This window comes from Phalaenopsis equestris, unplaced genomic scaffold, assembly GCF_001263595.1.
Source record: "Phalaenopsis equestris unplaced genomic scaffold, ASM126359v1 Scaffold000223, whole genome shotgun sequence".
NCBI classification, from domain to species: Eukaryota; Viridiplantae; Streptophyta; class Magnoliopsida; order Asparagales; family Orchidaceae; genus Phalaenopsis; species Phalaenopsis equestris.
Window position 1 is genome coordinate 434,695 of NW_018164665.1, and position 26,599 is coordinate 461,293.

Sequence of the window (26,599 nt, forward strand, 5' to 3'; positions counted from 1 at the left end):
GGAGGGGGGCAACATTTACCGATAGATTATATAGCTTTTAGGGCAGAATGATGACTCATGATATGCCTAGACAAAAATAATTGAGGCTTGTATATTTAAAAGTGATATCAATATGAAATGACATTGCTATAATTAAATACGATAAATAGCTTATGAACATATTTTTTATTATATTTATGATTTCATGCTTATGACATATATGTTTATACAACGGTCTTGATTTCTATGCTACCTACTTTTTTTTTCATGTCTATATGATTCTAGCATATTGTGAATTCTGTGTAGACCTGTATGGTCTATAAAATCTTATTTTAGTCTTAATTATTTCTTTGAGCTCATTATGGTGCAATCTAGAGCAATGAGCACCAAAGTGAGTAGCCATGTGTGATTTGTACAACTTTTAAACTATATGCTTTTGGGGAGCATGCACGGATTTTTTTTGTACATATTTTATTATGTTGAATTTAGCAGCTCTATATAGTTTTTATGTTTTGAGGCTATGCCTTTTCACGCTTCTGAGTATGAATATGAATGAATTATGAAATACAATATATCATGTATATTGCAGCAACTTGGTTATACTATTTCATCACCCACTGGACCATGATTCTGCAAGTTAGGACGAGTATTGGTCAGAATTTAGTCCGGCCGAATTGTTCACATTTGTCGCACCTCAGTCAACCCTTAAAGGGGGTCAATTGGGATGTGACACTATCCTCTATAAATAAGAGGACCCTTTCATGTTTCAGGACTTTTGGATCCCTTGGATGTACCTAACCATTCGATAAAATAAAATGGTAATAGAGCCTGTGAACACCCTTCTTACCCCTAAAGAACATGTCTTGTTGTTCACTCTCTCTGCCTTTCTCTCTCTTGGCTCAAATGCTTTATCACTTGTGTGTGATTTACAAGACAAATTCAGATTTAACAAAAAATAACTTTAAGAGATTAAAATTAACATGTAATTAATCTATCCTTAATCACTCAGCAATATTACTTACCCTTTCAATCTTATCATAGCTATTAAAACATCCAAATACAACTTTTTTTTTCCTGCACGTTCAAAGCATGAAAACTCTTATTAAAAAAAGTACATTTAACCAGTAAGCTAAACCCTTCCACAATGCATGCAAACCATTCTAAGATCAGAGTCAAAGAGAGATAAAAGCAACCATAGTTTGCTAGTAATTATCTGTTTCATAAGAATAACACGCACATTGCAATCTGCAACCAATAAGTTAAATTAAGGATAGAGATTTACTAATTATCAGCAGACATAGAAATCACGGCCATGGTAGTTCCAACCGTGAAGAACAACCCTCGGTGTGACCCCTTGAGGAACCTCAAAAGAGATGTTAATGGCCATCGACTCGCCCGGAACCAGCGAGAAGTAGTTATCAGAATAATGAACAGGAAGGATTCGAGTGTCATCAGCTTCTTCTTCCACCTTCTTTGCAGCATGAACAGAGAAATGGAGGAAGAAAGCCACTCCAGACTCGGATCCAGTAACTTCAAACACCCTCCAGCCTTTCTCCAGTTTTGAGAATTGGAGGGCACTGCAAATCCTACCAAATACACCATTTTTAGTCCTTGCTGCTTCAAGTTCTTCAACATGATCCACTGACCTGCTTTCCTGATTATCACTCCAATTCTTATTATCTAACAGATTTCTTAGGATTCCAGAGTTTAGGTTCTTAGACATATTTAGAACATTCATCTGCATTTTGTAAGTGGAGCCTGTGGCAGATATTTGAGAAGTAATCTTCAGTGGCACTTTCTTTGCACGATAATGCTCCAGCGTGTTGTAATTACCATCTGGCAGATGCAACCAGTACAAGTTTCTTGATATAATGCTTGTATCTGACACTCTGAAAAGTTTGAGCAGAAGAAAATAGACCGGTTTTGCATTCTTTGATTTTGGATATTTGAGTTCGACAATCTGTAATACTTTTTTCGACGGCACCGAAAGTTTCTCTGTAATATTGTAATATGGGCATTTACCATCAAGATCCCAAACTGAAACTTCTACGGATACACCTGACAGTTCATCTGATGTGGTGTTCACTACCTGATTAAACAAAAACAAAATGTTCACTCATACTAAACTTAAAAGAGGCATTTACGTATATAGCACCCAATTCCTATATATGTACTTTATCTGACTCTTAAACTTTACTTTTTACATTTATATCACCCAAATCTTTCATATCAAGTTAAAAAAATCACTATTTTAACTTTTTAAAAAGTGAAATACACCTTTTTATGCATATGTAAGGTGGCAAATATGTAAAAATTAACGTTTAGTTGTTAGATATGTAAATCTATAGAATTAAGTGGTATGCATGTCAATCTTCCAACTTAAAAAATAGATATCAGAAAGCTGATGAAAATGACTTGTGCGTATAGTTTCTAACCTCAATGCAGTTGGTGGCTAGATTGAGCTGCACATGAATAGGCTCAGAAGCGCTGCGGCAGCCATAAAAACCTGCTGTTTGATCATGGAGATGATCATAAAACTGACCTCTTAGACCAGTCCATGGATTCTGCGTCTTCCAGATATTAACACCAGTGTACTTAGTCCACATTCGAGAAGTCCATCCTTCAAGGAGGGCTTTATATTGTACATAATTTACAAGTTGTGCCTGAAATAGGAGAAAGCTCGAAAGGGAAGATGAAACATGAACAAACAAAAAAAAAACACGAACAGGATAAGGAATAAGTTGATATTTCAGTTCACCTTTTCACAAAAATCATCGAGGTTCTTTGGGCGACCATATGATTCGATCTGGTCATGGACCTTTCCTGGTTTTGAGTATGGGATATATTTATGGTAGGTCCATATTGGATTTGGAACTTCTTCTATGTAGCCACTGGAGAGCTTTCTAAACAATGGGATTTGCCACCCTTCTGGTGGCATTGTGGCTCTAATAGTAGCTGCAACTGGCATCCCCACAGATCCAACCTCAGGATTGAAACCATATTGATAGAAATCATCCTTGAAGAAATCTTCTGGATTTTGTATTTCATATGGGCCATCAGTAAAATCACCTTTCCCATTTGCAAAACCATCCCACATTGATCCTTGAACATAAGCACGGGTTCCATCAAGATATTGACTAGGATCAGTTGATTCTTGTGATAAATCTTCACAAACATTGGAATTTTCATCATAAAACTTGAATAGAGGATGTAGCTTTAGGTAATTCATAAGAGCTGAGTTGATGTCTTTTGGAGGAGTTTGTTCATTTCCACCAACCCAGAGAGCAAGACTAGCATGGTTCCTAAGAAGCTTGATGGTGTCTTGTGCACAAAGAAGAAAAAGGTTATGATCCAATGGACCGTTAGGGTTTGATACAGGTATGCCTCTTCCATCACAGTCACCCGTTATCCAGAACTCTTGCCAAACCTGAGACATGGAAATATCATCAATAAATTTTGAAACAAATATTAAATACGACAAAATATTTAAGGAGTAATGGTTAAGAATTTAATAGCGATAGGTGTGCTGGGATGGAATGAGCCCTTGGGGCTTCCATTGGTTCCCAATCAAAACAACGCGTTGGAATAGGATCCCACCAATTTGAGAAATCCAGAATAAAATAAATCGAATAGAAGCACAACAAAGTAATTTAAGAAAATCACAAAAGGATTTACGTGGAAAAACCCAAAAATGTGAAAAAAATACGAAGCCACGCCATCAAACATTTCACTATGAATGCGAGAAACTTATAGAGTACATCACTCAGATCTTCTCTCTAAAATCACAGAAACTTACAAAACTCTCCAAATCTTCCTCGCAATCTCACACAAGAAAACTCTCGGTGAAATCCTCCTCCTTGATACTTTTCCGTTTCACGAAAAGCTTTGTCGAGAAATATTGCATGCGCATGAATCCCCTCATCACTCGAATCTCGAACTTAAAAATCAAATAGTAGATAACCGTTCCAACAACATAACCACTCCGAGAAGAGATGTAATTATTTCATGAACTCTTTTCCTGCAAACTTGGAACCCACGGATCATTGGCTTAAATATGCCCAATTGTGGCATGGTCATGCCGCCCAAAGTGGCTACGACACCCATTTTAGGCATGGCTAGGCCACGTTGTAGTCGATGCTTATTGCGGTCGTGTGCTAATGGTGCTTCAGGCTCCATTTCACAACAATCTCCTCCTTGGAAATTGATAGCACTCAGTATTTGTCCTCCAGATTTGTACCTCATCTATACCATCTTCATAGTCCCATACCATAGAGTGGCTCACCCCTAATCTCAACATTCTTGAAATCCAACTGAAGCCAAGCATAGCTCCAGTTTCTCGATAGTCACTACCTTCATCAGCATATCCGTAGGATCCTAAGTTGTCTTCTTTAAAAGTAACTGCACAACTTCTAGGAAAAAGCAAAAAAAGTGATACCTCATTTGGATATGTTTTATTCTAACAAAAAAAGTGGTGTGCTTAGCAAGATGAATAACACTCATATTGTCGCTATAAAGCTTTTTCAATCCCCTGCTTCTTGCTTGGTTCTATGATAAAGCTATGTAGCCAAATCATCTCATTATAAGCCTCAGTGATAGCAATGCATTTAGCCTCCGTAGTTAAAAGTACAACAATCTTTTGTAAACTAGAAACCCAACTCATCGTTGTGTTCCATAAAGTGAAAATATATCCTGTTATACTGTTTCTACCATCCAAATCTCTTGTCAGATCTGAATATACAAATCCCTGTAGATTGATCCTTGCACATCTATAACAAAATGTCATGTTGATTGTTCTTTTCAAATACCTGAGAATCCACTTTATCACGACTGAAAGATGTCTGTCTGAATTGCTCATGTACCTGCTAACCGCTGCCACTATATATACAATATCTAGTCTGATATAAATCATTACATGCATCAAGCTTCGAATTACTGAAGCATACAAAGTTGTCCCCATCAGCACTTACTCTACTGATGACTTAGGGGATAATTTTTAGATAAGCATGAAGTGACTACTTGAGGGAGTGCAAATTGGTTTTACCTCACCCATGTTGAACCTCTATAGAATCTTATCAACATACTCCACCTGAGGCAATTTCAGTGTACTTACACTTCTCTCATTGTAGATTCTCATCCCCCGGATCATACTGGTTGGGGACCTAAATCCTTCATCTCGTATACACTTGATAATTTCTCATTTAAGTCTCTACTTTTCTCCATATCTTCACTTGCAATTAGCATGTCATTCACAAACAAAAGGAGCAAGATATAACAATAGCCAAACTTTTTGATAAATCAACAGTGGTTTGTGTCACAACCCAGCCCGGAGCTTGGAATTAACCAAGACAGAAAAGACGGTCAGACAGTCGAAATCAATTCTCTGTAATTCTATTTTTATCACTAACAATTTAATATTCAAAAATACATGAAAGCACCACTAAAGAATGAAATTAAAATTAAGTATAATTTTTTACCTTTCCGATCGTTATGCTCACCACCTATACACATTTGATTATCTTCTATTTATCTTGTTCAAAAGCTTAAAACGTAAAAAAATAAAGTAACATAATAAGTTATTCTAAAGAAAACTCAGGAGTAACTATACTTCAAAACTATAGTAACACAGAAAATAAATCAATATGCATACTAGTATTTCATATATATATATATAAGAAATCTTATAATATGTTAGTATTTCATATTTTAAAAAAAGACTTTATATATACTAATGCATGCATAAATGATATTTTCTAAATGAAAATACTCAAATCTTCTATATGTATTTATTCTAATTTTACTTCTACTTTATACTTTTTACATACACATCTGTCTTTTTGAAGATCTCCGTCAACAAAACTTAATACACTCTTGACCGATATTATTCCGTCAATACAACAGTTTGCGATTTAAACATCACAATTATCTAGGGTGAAAAGACCCTTACCTGCTCATGACCGATATTCTCATATCGACATAACTGTTATTGATAGAAACATTACAATTGTCTGGGGTGGTAAGTTTTGTCTACTTGCCTCTGAACGATATTATTCTGACGGCACAACAGTTAGTGATCTAATTATCGCAATTATTTGGGGTGATAGAAAGACATATACGTGTCCGGGTACATTAGCGTCCCCTGTCTATCTATTAAGAAGTAAACTCCTCTGAATATGCGCATACAAGCATTTATAGATAAGTTCATTATTCATAGCATACATAATTCTAAGACATCTTAATTCATATACTAATATACATATTTATTTTGTTATGCAATTACTCATTATACATATCTCTTATATCATGCATATTATCAATCTCTTATCTCATCCATATCTCTTCTATAATTAATTTTTCTTAAATCATGCATATCTTTCACGCCATTCATATCTCTTTCATATCATGCACATTTTTTTTCTATCGAGCTTATCATGCATATCTATCACATCTAACAATATAAAAGATCAAACCAAACTCGAGCATATAATGAGTTGAACATATATTTTGAAATAAAAAAGATTACTGAACTTTAAAAATATAACTACCTATCTCGGTTGCCACATTAGATTCTTAATCTACAGTAACTAGCTAAATGTTGTGACAACTTTTATGTTAATAATAATAACTTATAAATTATAATATCAAACTTTAAGATTTAATCACTTTTCGTTAATCAATTTATTCTTAGCATAGAATTAATTTACCTAAATTTACGAAGTCATCCTACAACTAGCTTCTACATGTTTGCCTTAAGCTCCCCACCTTGTATAAATAACCTGAAATTTGTAAACATCTTAGGATTTTATAATATCTTTACTCGAGTGATTTAATTCAAAACATAACAAATTTGCCAAAACGTGCCTCAAACGGGCTTCACGACATAATCTAACCCTTCTCTGAAATTGTCTATTCTCCTCTCTTATTCTTCTTATCACCATATGTCACGACCCGATCCAGGGCTTAGAGCTAACCAAGATAGAAACGAACGGTCAGATGGTGAAAATCAATTCATTGTTATTCTAATTCAATTACAAACAAATTAATATTCAAACAATGCATGACATGAAAGAGTCACTAAAGAAAACAATTAAAATTAACAAATTGAACTTTGTACCTTTCCGTTTGTTGTCCTATTCTTCTATATACATTTGCTCATCTTCTATTCTTAGTCAAATATTTAAACCTAAAAAATAATATTAAAACAATATAATGAGTTATCTAAACATAACTCGGGAGCAATTTCACATTTAAACAACAATAATTCAAGGAAAAAAATATAATATGTGTGTCTATAAGAAATCGTATAATATGTTGGTCTTTTTTATTTATTTATAAGCAATCTAATAAATGTTTATAAGCAATCTTATATATGTTTATAAACAATCCGAGATATGTTTATAAGTAATTTGATATATGCTAATACATGCATCAATGACCTTTTATAAATGAACAAACTCAATCTTTTATAAGCATACAGTTTAACTTTAGTTTTACTTTATACTTTGCATACATATATGTCTCTGTGAGGATTACCGACAACAAACCTATCACACCCTTAACTGATATTTCCCCGTTGGCACTCGTCGGCACAACGGTTAGCGATTTTCACATCGCAATTAACTAGGGAAGAAATACCCTTACTTGCCTCTGACCAATATTATCCCGTCAGCATAGCGGTTAGTAATGTAAACATTACAATTGTCTGGGAAAGTGATTTCTGGTCTACCCTCCTTTGACTGATATCATCCCGTCGGCACAACAGTTAGTGAAGTAACTATTACAATTGTCTGGGATGATAGAAAAACTCTACGCGTGCATGTTCACTGGCGTCCCCTGCCTGTACCATTAGGGGGTGAAATCCTCTAAACAAGTACATGCAAGCATTCATATATAAGTTATTCCATTCTTCATACATACATTATTTTGAGATATTTTTATTCTATTTTACAACTATTCATTAGGCATTCCTTCATATCATTCATATATCTATCTCATGCATATCTCTTACTTATATTATACATATCTTTCATACATGTCTATCTTATATGTTTATCTTATATATAATATCTATATAAATATTATTCATCTTATGCATATCTTTCATGCATGCACATCTTTTCCTATTATGCTTATCATGCATATTTGTCCTATCAATATGAATGATCTGAATAAGATATAACATACATGAAGTCAAACATATAATCTGAAATAAAGATGATTACTAAAATTTAGAAATGCAATCACTCACTTTATTAACCACGCTAAACTCTTAACCTTCGACAGTTATATAAAAATTATGGTGACTTTTCTATTGAGCTCAACAACCTATAGAACATAATATTTAAATTTCTATGATTTAAACGATTTTTATTAATTGAATTAATTTTCTTAGCTTAGGATTAACTTACCTAAATTTTAACGAAGTCGACCTACGACGATTTTTTGCACGCTTGACTCGAACTCGTCCCCTCATGTAACCAACCTGAGATCTTAAACAAATTAGGAAATCATTATATATTAACTCATTAGGTAATTTAGCTCAAAAGATCATCGATTTACCAAAACATACCTTAAACAACTTTCTCGGCGACCAATCCTTCCCCAAAGCAGCCAAATTTGCTTTCTATCACATCCAAGCACACTTCTATGCTGATATCGTGCTAGAACCCTTTTAGAAGCTCGCAAAAGACGTTTGACGCTTCTGGAACACAATAGGCGCCTCTGACGACTACTGAAAAGAAAATAGGCAAGGAAAATGAGGCAAAACTCAAAGTAAAAGTGCAAGGAAGAAAATAAATGTCTCAAATAGCGTGAAACAGGAATTCATAAATCTTATAAGAGCTGCGAGCTACTTGCCTACGCTCTGTGCTACAGTGATCGAGTGGAGACTCCCCAAGCTCGCCGAACCGCATGTAGAGAGAGGAATCGGGAGAGCTTCATGAGACGAAAACGAGAACATAGAGAGGAATTGGAGGCTTCAGAGAGAATTTCCCCATTTGACGCAGCCCACAACGATAAATATCGCGTGGATCGGTTGGGAATAGTAAGGGTGCGGGAGAAATAAGGTAATCAAGTATAACTAAATTAAATTTATAACTTCCAATTTGTATATCTTTTATTTTATTCATAATTTACATATAGAATTTATATATTGAATTGATCGTTTCGACGAGTATAATTTTATTAAATTGTTTTGATTAAACTCTGTGGGATGTGAAATTTGGGATGTATTTAGCCAAAAAAAAAAACCGATTTCAAAAAACTGGTTATTAGAGTCAGTATGATATTTCATGCACCCACTCTTTGACATAAATCTGTCAAATTTCTTATATCACCGTCTCGAGGTCTGCTTCAAACTATAGAGGTTTTTCTTCAATCTACAGGTCGAATCTTATTTCCCTGAAACCTCGTAGCCCTGTGGTTGCATCATATATAATTCCTCCTCCAGCTGTCCATGCAAGAAAGCTATTTTTACATTCATCTACTCCAGATGTAAATGTTCTTCTGCAACTAAACTCAACACAACTCTAACGGTTGTCATCTTCATTACCGAAGAAAAAATCTATGTAGTTTACTTCCTTCAGTTGGAATCCTTTCACAACAAGTATTATTTTGTAGTGTTTGCTACCATTTAACTCCTCTTTCAGTCTATAGACCCACTTATTGTGTACTCTTCTTTTCTCCTGCAGTAATACTGTCAAATCTCAGGTCTAATTTGACTCCCAAGGACTGCATTTCATCATTCATGGCAAACTTTCACTCATTTGATTTTTAACTTGAATAACCTCCTAATAGCACTTTAGTTCACTACTATATGTTAGCAACAAATAGTACAAAGAAAACGAATATCTTTGTGTCGGTGGTGTAGCTCTAATGATCTAACTTCAGTAGCAGGTGGCTGAGGAACTGCTTGTGCTTCATCTGATTGAGCACTTCTTATTTCTTCTCACTTCTGATCACCAATATCTTGTATCTCAAAATACTTAGACTCTTCAGAAATAACCGACAGACAATCCTGTTCTGATCCTATCCGTATATATCTTCATTTCATAAAAAGTAGCATCACTGCTCCTGATGAACTTCTGATTATGATAATCTCAGAATTTGTACCTTTATTTATCGAAGTCATATCCATGAAAGTGTATTAGAAAGATTTCGAGTCAAGCTTACCTATTGACCATGCATCAACATATACGTATACAACCCAAGTACTTTCAAGTGAGATAAATTTACCTCTTTGTCACTCCAAGCTTCTTCAAGCAAGCCTTCTTTCGAAGGTACAAATGGATCACTACTGATCAGATAAACTACAATGTTCATTGCTTTTGTCTAGAGTTGTCTTGGTAAGTCTGCGTGCAATCTCATACTTCTGCACATTCCGTGATGGTTCTAGCATGCGCTCAGTTACTTCATTCTATTGTGGAGTTCTTGGAACAATGAACACAAGTCTGATTCCCTCTAAAACATAGTATTTTCTGAGTTTTTATCACAATACTCACCCTCATTATTTGATATGAGACACTTCTGCTTCAAGTCTGTCTCATTTCCTATCATAGACTTCCACCTCTTAAACACTTTTAAGTAGGTCAGATTTTTGCTTTAAGAAATAAACTAATACTTTTTTGGTATGATAAACAATAAATATAACAAAATAGTGGGAACATACAATTGAATGGACTGGAGTATGACCCTATACATCAACATGCACTCAATTTAATTTATTTGACTTCACTATTGACCTGCCTTTAGCGAAAAAATCTTTCCGTTTTTCATATGTACAATCTTCACAGAAATCCAAATCTTCATATTTCAAAAACTGAAGTTTATTCTTTGAAAGTAAGAACTTCAAATATTTCTTGATCATATGGCCAAAATTGTGGTGTCATGGACCTGCATCTACTTTGGTTCTAGCCATATAAATGAAATTTGTCATTTCATTGATCAGGTAAAGAATGCCTTTAATATTTTCCTGATGCATCACCATTGTCCTTTGGTCACCTTCCACAATGATCAATAAAAGTAATCACGAATCCTGACATTTTCATTTGACTCATTAAAATAATTTTTTTCTTCATATTTGAAATATGTCTAACTTCAATAAGCTTCCAGCCTATTCCATTTTGCAACTTGATATCCGCATTACCCTTTTCAACAATAGGTCTTGTTGTCTCTCAACAAAACTTTTCATAGATCACTCTGAGAGTATTTTTTATACACCTCTTTGTTCCGACATGCATGAAAAGAGACGTCAAAATTTACTATCCAAGATTCAGTCTAACTAGGGATAACACCAGGGAGTCACCTTGAATTTCTCTAGTGAAGACATTTATAAAAAGATTCCCTTCTTGCCCTCCACAACTAGCCTTCCTTTGGGCTTTACAATCGATCATGAAATATCATTTCTTTTCACAATTCCAGCATTCTCCTCGGCCATTTTCTCTGCATGACCTGTACTTTTCTCCTTTGGACTTAAATATGTCTCCTGCCTGCATTCTTGTCCAGATTCCTACCCCTGAACCTGAGAATTCACCATTCATTGCCTTCCCTACAAACTTCTTCATTCAACACTAATCCCACGATGTCATCGAAGTTCAACTCCATATTCCCAAAAGAGATACTAGTCGTCGTGATCAAACCATCTCAGCTATCTGACATTCTCCTCAGCTCTGACCTCATCATCAAATTTGATTCCAACAAAACACAACTGACTTATTACAATATTGAAATTGTTCAAGTTTTTAGTCATTGAACTCCCTTCCGCCATCTTCATATTGAATAACCTCTTCATCAAAAAAGTTTTATTTGAAGTAGAAGGTTTTTCATACATCTTTGTCCGTGTCGTCATGAGAGTCATCGTAATTCTCAACTATATTGAATGCAATAGACGAGGAAAGTGACGAACAGATCAGATATAGGGTCATTTGATCCAACACTTCTCATTCCTCCATAGTTATCGATTCAGGCTTCTTTGTAATTTATTGTAGTAACATACAATTTTTTCTGCTCCATCAAATCCTCCAACTTGCATCCTTTAGAACGTGAAGTTCAATCCATTGAGTTTCTCCACTTTATACTACATTTCGTCAGTTTTTGCTCCCACTCAAATCAAACACCTCGCTCTGATACCACTTGTTGGGATTGAATGAACACTTAGGGGTTTAATTGGTTAACAATCAAAACCACATTGCAAACAGGATCCCACCAAATCGAGAAATCAAAAATAAATAAATCGAACAGATGCACACCAAAGTAATCTAAAAAAAACACACCAAAATTTACGTGAAAAAACCGAAAATAGAAAAAAACCACAGAGTCGCACCATAAAAAAATTAACTATGGATAGGAGAAACTTACAGAGTATACCACTCAAATCTTCTCTCTAAAATCACACGAACTTACAAAACTTCACTCCAAACATTTCTTTCAATATTACGAGAGAAAGCCTTTGTTGAAATCCTCCTCGACTACTTTCCACTTCACGAAAAGCCGAGAAAATAGTAGAGAACCATCCCAACGATGTAACCACGTGTAATTATCTAGTGTGCTCTGTCCCGCACTGCACTTCACGAAAAGCCGACAAAATAGTAGAGAACCATCCCAACGACGTAACCACGTGTAATTATCTAGTGTGCTCTGTCCCGCAAACCTAAAACCCGCAATTCACGGGTGCAGATGTACCTAGTTGAGGCGTAGTCACACTGTCCGGCGTAGCTACGCCATGCTGAAGGCTCTCTTGAATGCTTCTTGCAACTGTCAGCTCCTGGGTGCTTCAGGCTCTATTTTAAAACAAGGCACAGATTAATGATGCAACAAAAATTCTACGGCACATTATTACTCCCGCACATCCTGAGAAGTAACTTTGGCCTACTCATGTTATTATGTTCGAATTGAGCACTTTACATGTATGATCAAAGAAGAAATTTCTCCTTTTTATCAAACCTATGAGGATCAAATCATAATCTTCTAATTATAAGAAGAACAAGAGAGACCTCTCAATCAATTCCTTTGCCCTCATTCTTCAAGCCCAAAGATTTTTTTCGTATTTGAATTTGAATTTGTTCATCTAGAATCTAGGCTCTTCCTGTCGTTAATATTTAATATTATTTTTAGATTTACTTCTTTTTATATTGTTTTAACCCTACTCCAATATCAAAACCTTGGAACCACCAATGAATAGAAAGAGCAGATACAGAAAGCATTGCTAGATGCTGCATGTTGAAATGAAAATCTGTGTCAGCTCTCAGAGGAGCTGACGTTCAGTCACTTCACGTCGCTAGAAATAGCAAACTCTGATCATGAAGAAACCAGAAGGTATCTTCCTATAAGAAAGCTGTCAAGTGTCGTGTTTATAGTACCACCGCATTTAGGCCATGGACAAAGCATTTCACTTATGCTTAAACAAAGCAAGAAAAAAATAGTGCTCCATGAAAAGTAGATCAGCATATACAATCTATATCATCACTTAAACCACTGATTCTTTCAGTTTAAAATATTAAGAAAAACTCAGGTTAAAAAACTCACTGTCTTGTGGCAACTCAGAATCTGTGGCATTCCAAACATTTCAACATTTTTAGTAGAAAGCACCAAAATGTTGGATCAAAACATGCATCGCAAGTTTATTAATAGGCCATTGTATTGTGTACTTTTGCATTTTTTTTTTTTTGATTTGAAATAAAATACATTCGGTATCTTCTAACATGTTCTGTTTTTTTTAATACTAAAAGTATCTAAAATTAATTGAAGTGATTTTAAAAATAAGTAGCTTTATTCTTAAAAACAATAAATAAAAGCTTGTGAATAATTCAGTAAACAAAAAGTAAAACAAAAACAACAAAAAAAATATATATGATACCGAACAGCCCATTAGTATGAAAGCTCATCCTATTTTACTACCACCTTACATGAACCATGAGTTGTTTCCACGGTACAATCAAATATTCAGGTATATTTTCTACCGTTTTACTCCGTTGATTTTCATACACCAGAAGGTCATGATGTTATCTTTACAACACGGTCATTTGTCTATAAAAATAAGCATAATCATTATCACATAGTCTGATCCTAGCTATGCACAAAAAATTAACACCACCAGACTAAATAAAAATGGTTAAAGCAGTAAATGAGAGACTAGCCAACGCGGTGCCCGTGAATAAGAAGAATTAGAGAGGGATATATGTATGCATTCTGATCGATGCATTGCATAAATAATATTTGAATGAATGGAATTCAAGATAGACAATAGATTTGACTTAACCATTGCACTAGTTCCATCCTCAGATGCACTTCATATTTATCATGTAAAAAATATACGTACCAGCAGACCATAAATATCACAATAATGATAGAATTCTGGCCTCTCAGCCAATCCACCTCCCCAACAACGAAGCATATTGAAGTTCATATCTGCATGAAATTTTATGTCTGTCATGTAACGTTTAGCTGAAAGTCGCAAAAGCCCATCAGACAATATCCAATTTCCCCCTCGGATGAAAACTCGTTGGCCATTTACCCTGAATAATCTGCAAAACTGAGATATGCAGCTCAGATATCTATTACTGTTGGTAAATACATTGCCCATTCGTATATCTCTTAAAAGTAAGGAATGGATTCACGGAAGGATTAAAATGATGACAGGAAGACACATACCTTCCACCAGTAGCCTGATCTATTGTGCTCTCAATCTTCCGAAATCCAAACTGATGAGACCATGAATCAGACTCACCAAATCCTTTCACATCAACACTTATTTCAATGTTGTATAGTGACTGCTTACCCATGCCATTGGGCCACCACAAATTTGGCTTGTAAAAGAATAACTGAAAAGTTGTTATTAACCACTTGGATTAGAGTGAAGTTTCATGATTTTTATTATAGAAAAAAAAATGTCCTTATCAATGGAAAAGAGTAGCACATATGCCGCTAATCACGTAACATGTAAATGACATTTAGAATATTCATTTGGTATAATTTGAATAATTTCAAAAAAAAAAATACAAGAGAATAAGGGAGGTAATCAGAACAATTATCAGCCTGCAAAACATTTAACAGTTAAATATTCCACATATAAAGAGATGTTAAACTGAGGTTTCATTTGGCTTGGCCTTTTTATTGCTCAAATGCCTTGATAAATACGGTAAGTATTTTTTAGAAAATCACTATTTTTCATGTGTAGTTTCTGTGAAATTTCATGAGCGCATGGAGCATGTAATATTTCCTTGTGATGTTACAATGAATTTATTTCATATCACAATAAAACACAACATCAACAGAATCTATATGCCTAAATGTTGAAAAACCCCTGCGACTCTTGCTCCCAGATGAGCTTCTGTAGGCTCTTCCTATAATGCAAGAAAAATGGAAACAGAGAAGCAGGAAACAGCTAGGAAGAATGGAACCTCAACCAACATACTATTAATCAAGAACCTAGTTAATTAAACATACTATTAATCATTTATGTAGGGTCCATAAACCTGACATTTTTGTTCTTTTGGAGCCACTTGTTACGGTTCATAAAGAGGACCTCATTAAGAATTTCAAGGGTTACATGCATTACAGTAATCTGAACAATAAAATTTGGTTCTTTTAGCAGAGAGACATCACTCTTACCATTATTGATGATAATGTGCAATACGTTCTAATTCATTATCGGTTGGAGAGTTTTTTTGGTTGGACAACTTTCATTTATGCCAGTTCTCTTTTAAGGGACAAGCTTCTTCTTTGACAACAACTTACTCATACGGGTGCTACTATTACTGAGAATTGGTTCGTTGGTGGGGATTTAAATATGATTATGTCGTCTTCAGAGAAAATGGGTGGTGCTAATGGTTGATACGAGCCTTATCAACCATTTTTGTGATCATATTGAGGATACTGGCCTTTATGATTTAGGCTTTTCGGGTTCTCCTTACATTTGGCGGCGGGGTTTTCTTATGCAGAGATTGGATAGATTTCTGGAAAACTCTTCTTTTTTGGATTACTACAACATTATTCATGTCAAACATCTTAATCATGCTGCTTCGAACCATAATCCCATTTTGCTTAGCTTGGCTTTTTATTCTAAACCTGCTCGTTATCATTTTAATTTTCTTAAATGTTTGGGTTTCGCATCTTACTTTTATTGACTTGATAAAACAAGCTTGACTCTCGAGATTAAGTGGTAACCCTTGGTTCATTTTGTGGCAATTACATAAGAATGGTTCTTCTCACTTAAAGAGGTGGAACATAGATACTTTTGGCAATGTTCATTTAGGGTTTCGAAGGTTCGGTTTCGAAGGCCCAACAGGAGGTCGATACTTTAGAAGCTCAGGTAATAGACACTCCTGATCTTGTGGCCAAGTTAGCTAATGCTCATCATACTCTTTTAGAGAAAATTACTATTGAGGAAGATTTCCTTAGACAGAAAGCTTATGACAATCATTTAAAAAACGGTGACAGAAACACCAAATATTTTCATGCTACTATCAAACATCGTCGTAACATAAATACCATTATTAAGATTGTTACTGATGGGGCTCTGTACTCACTGATGCTGATCAAATTGGTTCCAATGCAGCTGATTATTTTTCTTCTCTGTATGCTGATACTCTACCTGTCACTGATATTCTTTCGGATTTGTTTGAGGGACCGAGGGACTTGGTTTCCTCCCTCTCTCTGTCCGACCAACCTACTGAGTTGGAGATTTTCACTGCCCTTAAAGATATTAGTTCTCAGAAAGCTCGTGGCCCTGATGGATTCACTTCTGCTTTTTATATTTCCTGCTGGAACATCATAAAGAAAGAGGTTCATAAAGAAAGAGGTAGTTCTTGCAATTCAAAGTTTTTTCAGGGTGAAGATCCTGGAAAGTATTTCTCTGCCGCTTTGATTGTTCGTATCCCTAAATCTAATGATAAATCTCATGAGTATTTCTCTGCCGCTTTAATTGTTCGTATCCCTAAATCTAATGATAAATCTCATTGGAAGGACTTTCAGCCCATCTCACTCACTTCCGTGATTTCTAAAATTATCAGTAAACTGATTGTGGCTCGTCTTCAACCTCACCTTCCTTCACTCATCTCCCCTCACCAGTCGACCTTCATTAAAGGACATGATATTTCTGACAATATTCTCTTGGCTCAAGAAATTTTGTAGGATCTTGATAAAAAAATGCAGAAGTGATAATCTTGTTATCAAATTAGATATCAAAAAAGCCTTTGATACCATAAATTGAAATTTCATAATCAACGTTTTGAAAGCTAGAGGTTTCAATATCAGTTTTTGCACCTTGATTGAAAGATGGTTGGCTAACAGCTATTATTCCGTGCTGGTTAATGGAAATTCTTATGGCTTCTTCACTGCTCGTCGTGGCATTAAACAGGGGGGACCCTCTTTCCCGTATTTTTTTTATTTTAGCTTTCGATTATTTATCCATGATTCTCAATCATTTTCAACTAGTACACCCTCACACACAGTTTTCTCACAAGGCCAAAATGATGGTTTCACACCTTGCTTATGCTGATGACGTGATTATTTTTGCTAATGCATCTAAACTTGCTATAAAACAAGTGATGAGACTCTTAATGGATTTCCAGAATTGTTCTGGACTCCTATTTAATTTTGACAAGTGCTAGATGTTTTTTGGCAAGCATGTTAAGCAACATCTTATTCATTAGGGAGTTGCATATACTGGCTTTCATCATGCCTCTCTCCCTCTCAAATATCTTAGGGTTAATTTGATTAGGGGAAGGAGGAAACAAATTTATATGGATGATGTTATTGATAAAATCAAGCGCAAAATTAATGATTGAAGAAATGTATTTCTATCTACTAAAGGAAAGATTTTTTTGCTCTCTAGTGTTCTTCAGAGTATTCCACTATATGTTTTGCGGGTGTTTAACCCAAAAAAAAAGTGCTATCAATATTATGGAGAGGCTTTTTAATAAATTCTTTTGAGTGGGGAATGATGCAAAGAAAATTTAGGGTTCTTGGCATAAGGTTTGTAAGCCTAAGAAGGCTGGCGAGTTTGGTTTTAAAGCTTTAAAACATACTGTGGAAATAAACCTTTGCAAACTTTGGTTTAAATTCAGATTGGACTCATCTATATGGGCTTCCTTTATGCATCAGAAATATTGTGCTCAAAATCATCCTTCCCAGGTTGAGTGGAAGGTTGGTGATTTTCGAATTTGGAAAGCTGTCGTAAATGCTAGAACTACTGCTAATGATTTCATGTTTTGGGACATAGGCGATGGTAATATTTCTTTCTGGAATGATAATGGGGGATTGTCGCATCTCTCTGAACACTTTCACCCTTTTCATACTAATTCCTTATTGGTTTATGATTTCTTTACTCAAGATAGCTGTGATTTTTTCAAATTGTGTTCTATTGTGGGGGAGCAAAATGCAAAGCATATTATCACTATTCCTATTACTCCTTCACGAAAGGATCTCCCCATGTGGAAAAGAAACAACTCTCAATCGGTTTGCAAGCTTATTTATAGCACTTTACACTTTCACCGTGATTGGCTCTGGGGAAAATGAATTTGGCATAAATTTTTATCTCTCTATATCCTTTTTCCTTTGGCACTATCTCACTTCTTTAATACCTATTGATGATATTCTTAAGTTGAAAGACCTAAAAATGGCCTCGAGATGTCATATGTGCAAGGTTGAGTAGAAAGATACGAGGTACATATTCTTTGAATGTGCTTACTCTTTAAATGTTTGGAAGATGCTTGGCTCACATTTCGGTATTTCATGGTTACATAGGGGCACTTTAAACAATCATTTGTGGCAATGGAAGGATTTTGATGTTATAAGAGGGGCGTTTCCTCTCCCTTTATTGGTCCTCTGGTTTTTATGGACCTCTAGAAACAGTTTTAAATACCATACTTCTCCCCCCACTACTTCTATGACTGTTGCTTATGTGCTCGCCTATTACAATAAGGTTCTAAGGGCTAGTTCTATTGATGTTCCCAATTTAAGCCCCCCCCCCCCCCCCCCACCCACCCCCCCTGCCCACGTTGGCATCCTGATTATGCTGCAGTTGGGGGCACATTTAGAGATTTTGAGGGTAGGTGTCTCTGTTATTTCACCTCTCCTGTTGTCGCTGACAGCCCATTGACCACGGAATGCTGGGAGGTTTTTCTGGCATTAATGGTGGCTACTTTTTTCAATTTTCATAAAATTGAGGTGGAAACTGATTCTAAATTGCTCTATGATACTCTTTTGGGTATCTCTCCTCCCCTCTGGGATATATTTTGCACTTTTAAACATATTTTAACTTTTATGGCTGAAAGACATCTTGAGGTAAATTGGAAATTCATTCATAGAGAGTGCAACTCCCCTACTAATTGGTTAGCCAAGCATGTAGGGGAGGTCTGTCACGTCGGTATTTACCTGTATTTTTGTTTAAGTACAATATAACCCTGCTCCTCTCAGACGCCTCCTCATTGGGGATAACTTGAATCTGCCTTATGTCCATATTTAAGCATTTCTCCTCTTGCGAGATTTTATTATGCTTGGCAGGTTTCCATGTTTTTGTTGCAGGCCTGGTTTCCATGTTTTTGCTGCAGACCTGGTTTCCGTCTCCCTGCTTTTTGTTGCTGATTCTTGTTTCTGTTTTGTTCTCACGGCTACCACTGGCTACTGCTGTTTTGGATCTCTCTGCTCTACGCTCCTGTTTTTCAAACGGTTTTTGTTTGCTCGTGGGAATGCTTCTGGAGAACTCTACTAACCTGAAGACACTTTTTGTACATCTTTTTTCTTTTTTACATTTCAAGTTACACTAGAACACATGTTTACTTATTTTTGGGTTTTTGTTCTTTGATTTTGGGTATATCTGTATTTTTGGAGTTTCCTTTTTGTGTAAGTTGTACTGTGGGAAGAGGAACCCCTAGGGTTGAGTCAAATATATTTTTTTGTTTTCATAGACGGGGATCCTCCCCCCTTCTAGTTCTGTATCTTTTCTTTTAATTAACGCGTAGGGAGCCACCGCTGCTCTTTCCAAAAAAAAATAAAATAGCTATTGCGATTCTATTCCTGATCGCAGGTCATATGTATAGGTATAAAATGAAATACACGTGCAGCAAATAATCTAGAGAGGTGGAGGATCATGCTGCAACTGAATGAAGGCAGACCGAGCGGTCCTGGAGTCAGAAAATTGTTGATATGAAGGTGGAGAGCAAAGCAACAGGTATTTGTTAAATGTCAGGCTGATGGGCAAACATTTCAGAATTGAACTTTTGTAAAGATTAGGGTACAAAAAAGAAGTTCAATCACAAAGGGAATGGTTTTCAAAGCATGACGATCACTCATATGTTTCTGTACAGGAAAAGTATTGCTTAAAGTATATATATGTTTGTCCAGATTCTTTCATTTTAGTCGGCTAATTGATGAAGGTTCATAGAAACATTATTTGCATGGTTGGCATAATCATTTCATCAAATGTTTCATGTATAATCTGCAGTAAAGCGATGGAATTTCTCATCTAAAATTCCCAGAATTTGGAACAATTCAGCAAACTTGTGATGATTTTTTTACAGAAAATGCACCATGCTTGGCATATGCAGGAAAATATTGCCGCGTCATAAAAAAACCTTCCCTTATCGATACCAAATAGCCACGATAAAAAAAGAAAACTAATCATTAATTTATGAGGATTCTAGGAAAAGTTATATTTCAAACTTTCCAGCTCAAAAAGTAAAAGCATACTCCAGAGTGGTTCAACCTCTTTCCACATAATGTTTTCTGTCCACCTGCCAGTCATATTAAGTCACAGCAACAGCAGATGAACTGCACTGCTATCTGCCTAAGTATCCAAAATCCCCATAATCACACTCAAATGTTAGCTGAAGTCAAGCTAGATCACTTATTCTCTTAAAATATTGAATAACACCAAATAGAAGGATAGATTTGCATAGGAGAAAGGGTGCAGTCTTATAACTGCCCGAATATGCATGTACCATTATAGAATTTACTTTTTAGTATGTGTCCAAATGCCTTGTGAACAAAATGACAATTAAATACTAAAATGAGCAGCAACAAGTAACTCGAATTCTGAAAATATTATGGTCCAGTTTCGAACAGCTTTTAGTTGCTTTCCGTTACGGAAAACACCTACCGTGCTGTTTGGAGAGTCGCGTTATGGCTGCTTTTCTAAAAATCAAATCCCCGAAACTTTATTTTGTGAACAGAGTGTAATGCTTCGGTTCCGCAGAACGGAGCAGGCGGGATGACAAAATGACAGAACCGCCCCCGATTAATTCATGGAATTACTGGCTTATCCGTTTGGACTTCTTCTCTATTTCCGTTCCCTTTGTGGCTTCTCTGAGTCCGCACCTTCCCTTCCCTTTGTGGTTGGCTCCGTGTTTAGGGTTTCTGTGGCAAAATCTTATGGGAATTCCTCGTATATCTTGTTGCCTTCGAATTTGCCAAATATATCTCTATAATTCTTTTGCGCTTTCGTAAAATGATGCCTTTTCGGACCCCTATTTTCGGTTTTCTTCTGCGTCATTGAATTATTTAAATCTGATCTTCTCTGTGCAACAAAGTATTTCATGTTGGTTGCATTGAGTGCAATCCATGCTATGTGATTTGAATTTATGGAATAATATTTTGTTTCCAATTTATTTGGGTTCGCTGAGAATTTGATGGGATTATGTGATTTTCTTTAGAATTTTTTTGGGTTTGCTCTGAATTTGGGCGTATGCGCCCATAATGATGAAAGTTTAGGTGCGAGGTTTTTAAATACATAAGATTTCAGTGTGATGTGTGTAATGTATGTAAGTACATAAGAAATATTTAACGGATGAAAATTTAGTTTGTGCTAGGTGTTATCTTTGTTTGAAATACATAAGAAATGGGCTTTTGTTTGGAATACATAAGAAATGTTCTTTGTAGATACATAAAAATTGGTCGGATTGCGCTGCTTAGATGGAAAAGTTGTATAACATATATTTGGAAGATTTACTTACACACAACTAAATTCTTATGCATTTACATATCTAACACCTAAACATACATTTCTACATACATCAAACCTAATGTAGGAGCATAAGTGCTAAGAATTATTTGCTATATATGCAAACACATAAGAGCTATGTGTTGTTGTTTGTAAACATTATTGGCTTGCCAGAATTTGGTGGAATTAATCTATTTTAAATTATTATTGGAATATTTACTTACAACACAAGTCTTATGCATTCACATATGTATTAATGTTCCTCAAGGTTATTTCATTTATACATTTGAATTTGTGAATTTTAATTCATGTTGTCAACCCTTATTACAAAATCACTTTAATTTATTGTAACTCACAAGAAAGAAAAATAAAACAAATGTGGTATATCGTTCAGTTAGGAGATGAAGGTTAAGATCATTTTATGTGATTTATATTCAAAAAAAGATAGAATTAGCCAACATGCCCACAACACATTTCAATAAAGAAGGCTGACAAAATATAACAAAATAATTTCATGAAAAACAAGAAAAGTATATCAAAATCAACTGAGAAACAAATGATATCAGCTGAAGAAGAATTGAACTTATGGAAAAAAGTGAAGATAGGAAATAGAGGATTACGTTTGGATCCTACTAAAAAAATAATAGACGCTTCAAAGGAATGGTGGAGAGAGAAGTTTTTTATAAGTAGATAATCTTGTTATAAAAATTATTTGACATTTTGACATTAATCCTTATTTGTTTTTTTCAAATGAAAGTTATATCTAACGCAATGAAATTAGGCATTGTGGCATAGACTCGAATCTGGAAGATAAGCTTGATTTGATGCTTGTTGGTGTTGTAGATTCAAGTTCTAATGTGTGAGCTACAAAACAAGAAAGTCCTTAGATATTGAATGAGCCTAAATTTGCTTCTTCAAAAGAAATTCCTAAGGAACAGACCCACAAGGTGAAACGTGCTAAATCTAATCAATTCAAACAAAGTGCACCACAAAGCCAACAACCAAAAAGGAATAAAGCTGCGTTGTATTTTTAAGTGAACAAATTTTACAATTAGTTACTATGTGTGCTAGTATGACGTCCAATGCTCGCACAACAAACACATATCATTCGATGGTTGAAGCCATTAAACTATTGGATTGCACTCCTGAATTCTTTGAGGACTTGTCGTTATATTTATTTGCCACAAAACATGTTGAAGAACCAACGAAGCAAGATGCTTTTATCACAATGTTCTCAGAGCAAAGAATTCATTATATTCGATATTTTCTTAACAATCAATCCAATTGATCTTTGTGTATAAATTTGTTGCTTGGTTTTTTTCGTATTTTGTTGAACATTTAGTTGAAATATTTGTGTGTATTGCACTTATATGGTTAATTCAACTTGTGCCATAATTTTTGTCTCGACAGTTCTTTCGACGTCACAGTAGTTTAATTAAGTTACAAGTACTCTTAAATCATTATTAATTGTTATTTATATTATCACATTAATATTCATGACACTTATGTGACAAAATTTTTCTTTCGACAATATAAGAACTGATATGATGGATCCATCAAATGAAGAATAAATCATATAAACGGTTCAACAATAGCCATTTTGGCAACTATAATGCCTCATTAATGAATAATATCAAACTCGTGTATTATCTCATGCTTGACATCCTCTTCATTAGGTGACAAATGAATTGGTGAACTCCTTCAAGGTCATCCAATTATAGTTCACATGTTTTGAAATTCCAAAATAATATTATGTGATCTCCTATACGAATTGCAAAATCAATACAATTTGCATGAATTATCCAGAATTACACCAACATAATTGGCCATCACTTTATATATATTTTCACATAATGAGTTGATACGTGCTACATCCTAAAGATTACAACATTCAACTAAAACTATTAGCAGGTATTTTGATATTGGTCTTAGTTTGTTGGTTAGATTGTATTTGCATATTGTTAAACTGATAAATCACAGTTTTGGTCATACACCTAAAGAAATATGTGATGATACATGTCATTCTTTAAGATAATTATTATAAATTTATGACGATGTTTTACTCAAGATTAATCTTTGGGGCTTCAATTTCTAATAGGACTGCATGAGAGTCATTTATGACACCCATGCGATGTACGTGTTGGTGATAACGAAAAGATCGCAAGTGTCATTGAGTTGTTGATCTCCAACACAAAATATATTAGCAGTACGTGATTTCAACATGCAATTTACCCTTTCAATGGTCAAATGGAAATGTAGTTCTTGTGATAGTTATATTTTCAAATTTAAAACTCGAAGGCCTGAATATAAGTTTTAATGCCGCCTTTCAGCCAGTTTAATTAATCAATTTAATTTAAAAATATGTGTAGTTATTTGTCCTAATATTGCTTACTTACAGGGAAGTATTACCTTGTCGATGTTGGGTATATCATGCAATGAGGTTTCTTGAAGCCCTTTAAAGACACAATCTATCACATTCCTGATTTTGAATGTGGCAATAAAAAATAAATTATTAAAACAAGCGACACTCATCATTACATGGTGTAACTGAGAGATCATTCGGTGTATAAAAGAAAAAGTAGGTCATACTCCAAGATTAAAGTCAAAATAATTGTATCTGCATAATTTCATACACAGACATCCATCTCGATGATGTGGACTTTAGGGTGCATACCCATTGAAGCATTCAAGCATCAAACAAGGCAGCCAATACTAGAGGAATATTTTAGAGTTGAGACAACCGATGGAGAGAGAGTTCAGGAGATGATTCAATTGAGGGAACAAATTACAGATGTCTTAATGAATGCTTCAAATACCTATAATGTTAAATTGATAGAACATGAGTAACTTTTAGAATCTCTCTCTTTTTTTTTTACTGAGTAGGATAAAACTAAGTTGGTTGATGCAATACATATTTAATTCATGAATTTTTTTCTTGCTTTTATTTTATTGAACTATGAACATAATCTGATGCTTCCACTTGGATGGTTAATCGAGCAACCGTAGGTAGGATTTTTGACTTTTTTTAAAAGTTAATAACATGTTTACTTTGCTCCCACATGGATGTCCTCAAGGACAACCCTGGGGTTTTTCTTTTTAGGTCTATGATGGGTCATACGACCCAAAGGGTTCTTCTGGATGGCATTACTACAATTATGCTTTTACAACATGTAATGTTGTTATTAAGGGCTTTAAGACAACCAAAATATCTTTTTTTATGGATCCACTGCCTTATTATGATGTGAATTTTACTCTCTTTACACTGACTCTAAGCCCAAATTATTATTATAATAATAAAATTTTAGTAGTTTTACGTTTTATGCTTGTTTTTTATTTTCATTCCTCATTTTAATATCATTCTACGTTTCAAATATGCATTATAAAAAAATATGAGTTCAAAAACTTCACTGGCTTAAGAATTATATATTGTCATTGCAGTTTGCAATGTTTTGTATACACATTTCGATGAGAAGCCAATTTTGGGAGAAGCTTTTATAAGTGTTCAAGAAACAAGAAGCTTATTGATTGTGACTTCTTTAGATGAGTTGAGAACTATGAGGAGTCCACTTTAGACAGTGATAACTCTAGGAGAGATCATTTGGAAATAAGTTTACTTGTTCTTTTTTTTAATTACAAATTTTTTGTAATTCAATAATGTCAAGTAATGTATGACTTGTAATGGACTATTTTGAATTTTTGACTTTTTATAATATTCTGAAATTTATTTCTGATGTTTTAGTTGAACTGTTTCTGAAACTGTAGACTAACAGGTACATTCTATAAGGGCAAAACAGCCTTTATTTTAGAAACAATTGCAGCACAACAGTTTCACGGCCGAACTAAGCAGACTACAACTGTTTCTCTTGACAACAGCTTCACAGTTGTTTCTTTAAAATATTGCAGCTATGCCAAATTCTAAATTTCTTCATCCTGTAAAGTAAAAAATCAAAATGACCAATAAGAGTGGCACCACTCAGAAATAAAAATAATAATAAGAAAATGGTAATGACAAAGTGCTAAACAAAGAGTATAAACACATCAGAATCCTTGTTCAGAAAAGTATCTTCACACATTTTAAGAAAATAGGTGATATTCAGTAGAACTCACTGGAGGAAGTGTGTAATGCACAAGGGACCCAGGCGTGACAGATAGTTCATATGAATGATGATGCTCTAGTAGAAAAATCTCTTCATCTAATCCGGCTGACACTTGGATTGTTAAGGTACACTCTGCAGGCGCTGAACTTTTGTTTTCCAAATCAACCGTGGTGTGTAGATATGCTCTCTTATAGTTATCAAAGAATGATGAAACCAGATGTGGATCGGATAGCTTGATAGGCTAGATCCATAAGAAAAGGCATAATATAAGAATTTCAAATATCATCATATGAAAGTAGTAGTATCGATGATAGAAATAAAGTAATAAAGAAACAATCTTAGAAAATCAACCTCTTGCACAGAATGTTTTTGAGGAACTTTTTGTCTAATCTGATTATGATAGCATCCATGTGATAATTTTAGATCTTAACATGCAAAATAGATGATGAAATGGAAGCTACAAACACAACTTTATGGAGAGCGAGGTAAATTTAAATAACTTACACCAGTGATTGAAATTGATACTTCATCCCAAATCCCAGTATTCCTATCCCTGCAGTAAGTTGAACAAGAAAAACAAATAGAAAAACGC

The 26,599-nt window shown here is 34.7% G+C and overlaps 1 protein-coding gene across 1 annotated transcript in view; it reads right to left on the bottom strand.

Moving 5' to 3' along the window:
• Nucleotides 1-1,006: 1,006 nt before the first annotated feature.
• Nucleotides 1,007-26,599, bottom strand: part of LOC110023222 (mannosylglycoprotein endo-beta-mannosidase-like) — a 34,702-nt gene continuing 9,109 nt past the window's right edge. Inside the window, exons 5-11 of the mRNA XM_020722531.1 lie at nucleotides 26,512-26,560; nucleotides 26,018-26,248; nucleotides 14,623-14,792; nucleotides 14,291-14,495; nucleotides 2,738-3,406; nucleotides 2,415-2,642; nucleotides 1,007-2,068 (exon numbers count right to left, since the gene is read on the bottom strand). Coding sequence (XP_020578190.1) covers nucleotides 1,268-2,068; nucleotides 2,415-2,642; nucleotides 2,738-3,406; nucleotides 14,291-14,495; nucleotides 14,623-14,792; nucleotides 26,018-26,248; nucleotides 26,512-26,560 — 2,353 coding nt within the window. The 3' untranslated portion in view covers nucleotides 1,007-1,267. The remainder of the gene's footprint in view (nucleotides 2,069-2,414; nucleotides 2,643-2,737; nucleotides 3,407-14,290; nucleotides 14,496-14,622; nucleotides 14,793-26,017; nucleotides 26,249-26,511; nucleotides 26,561-26,599) is intronic.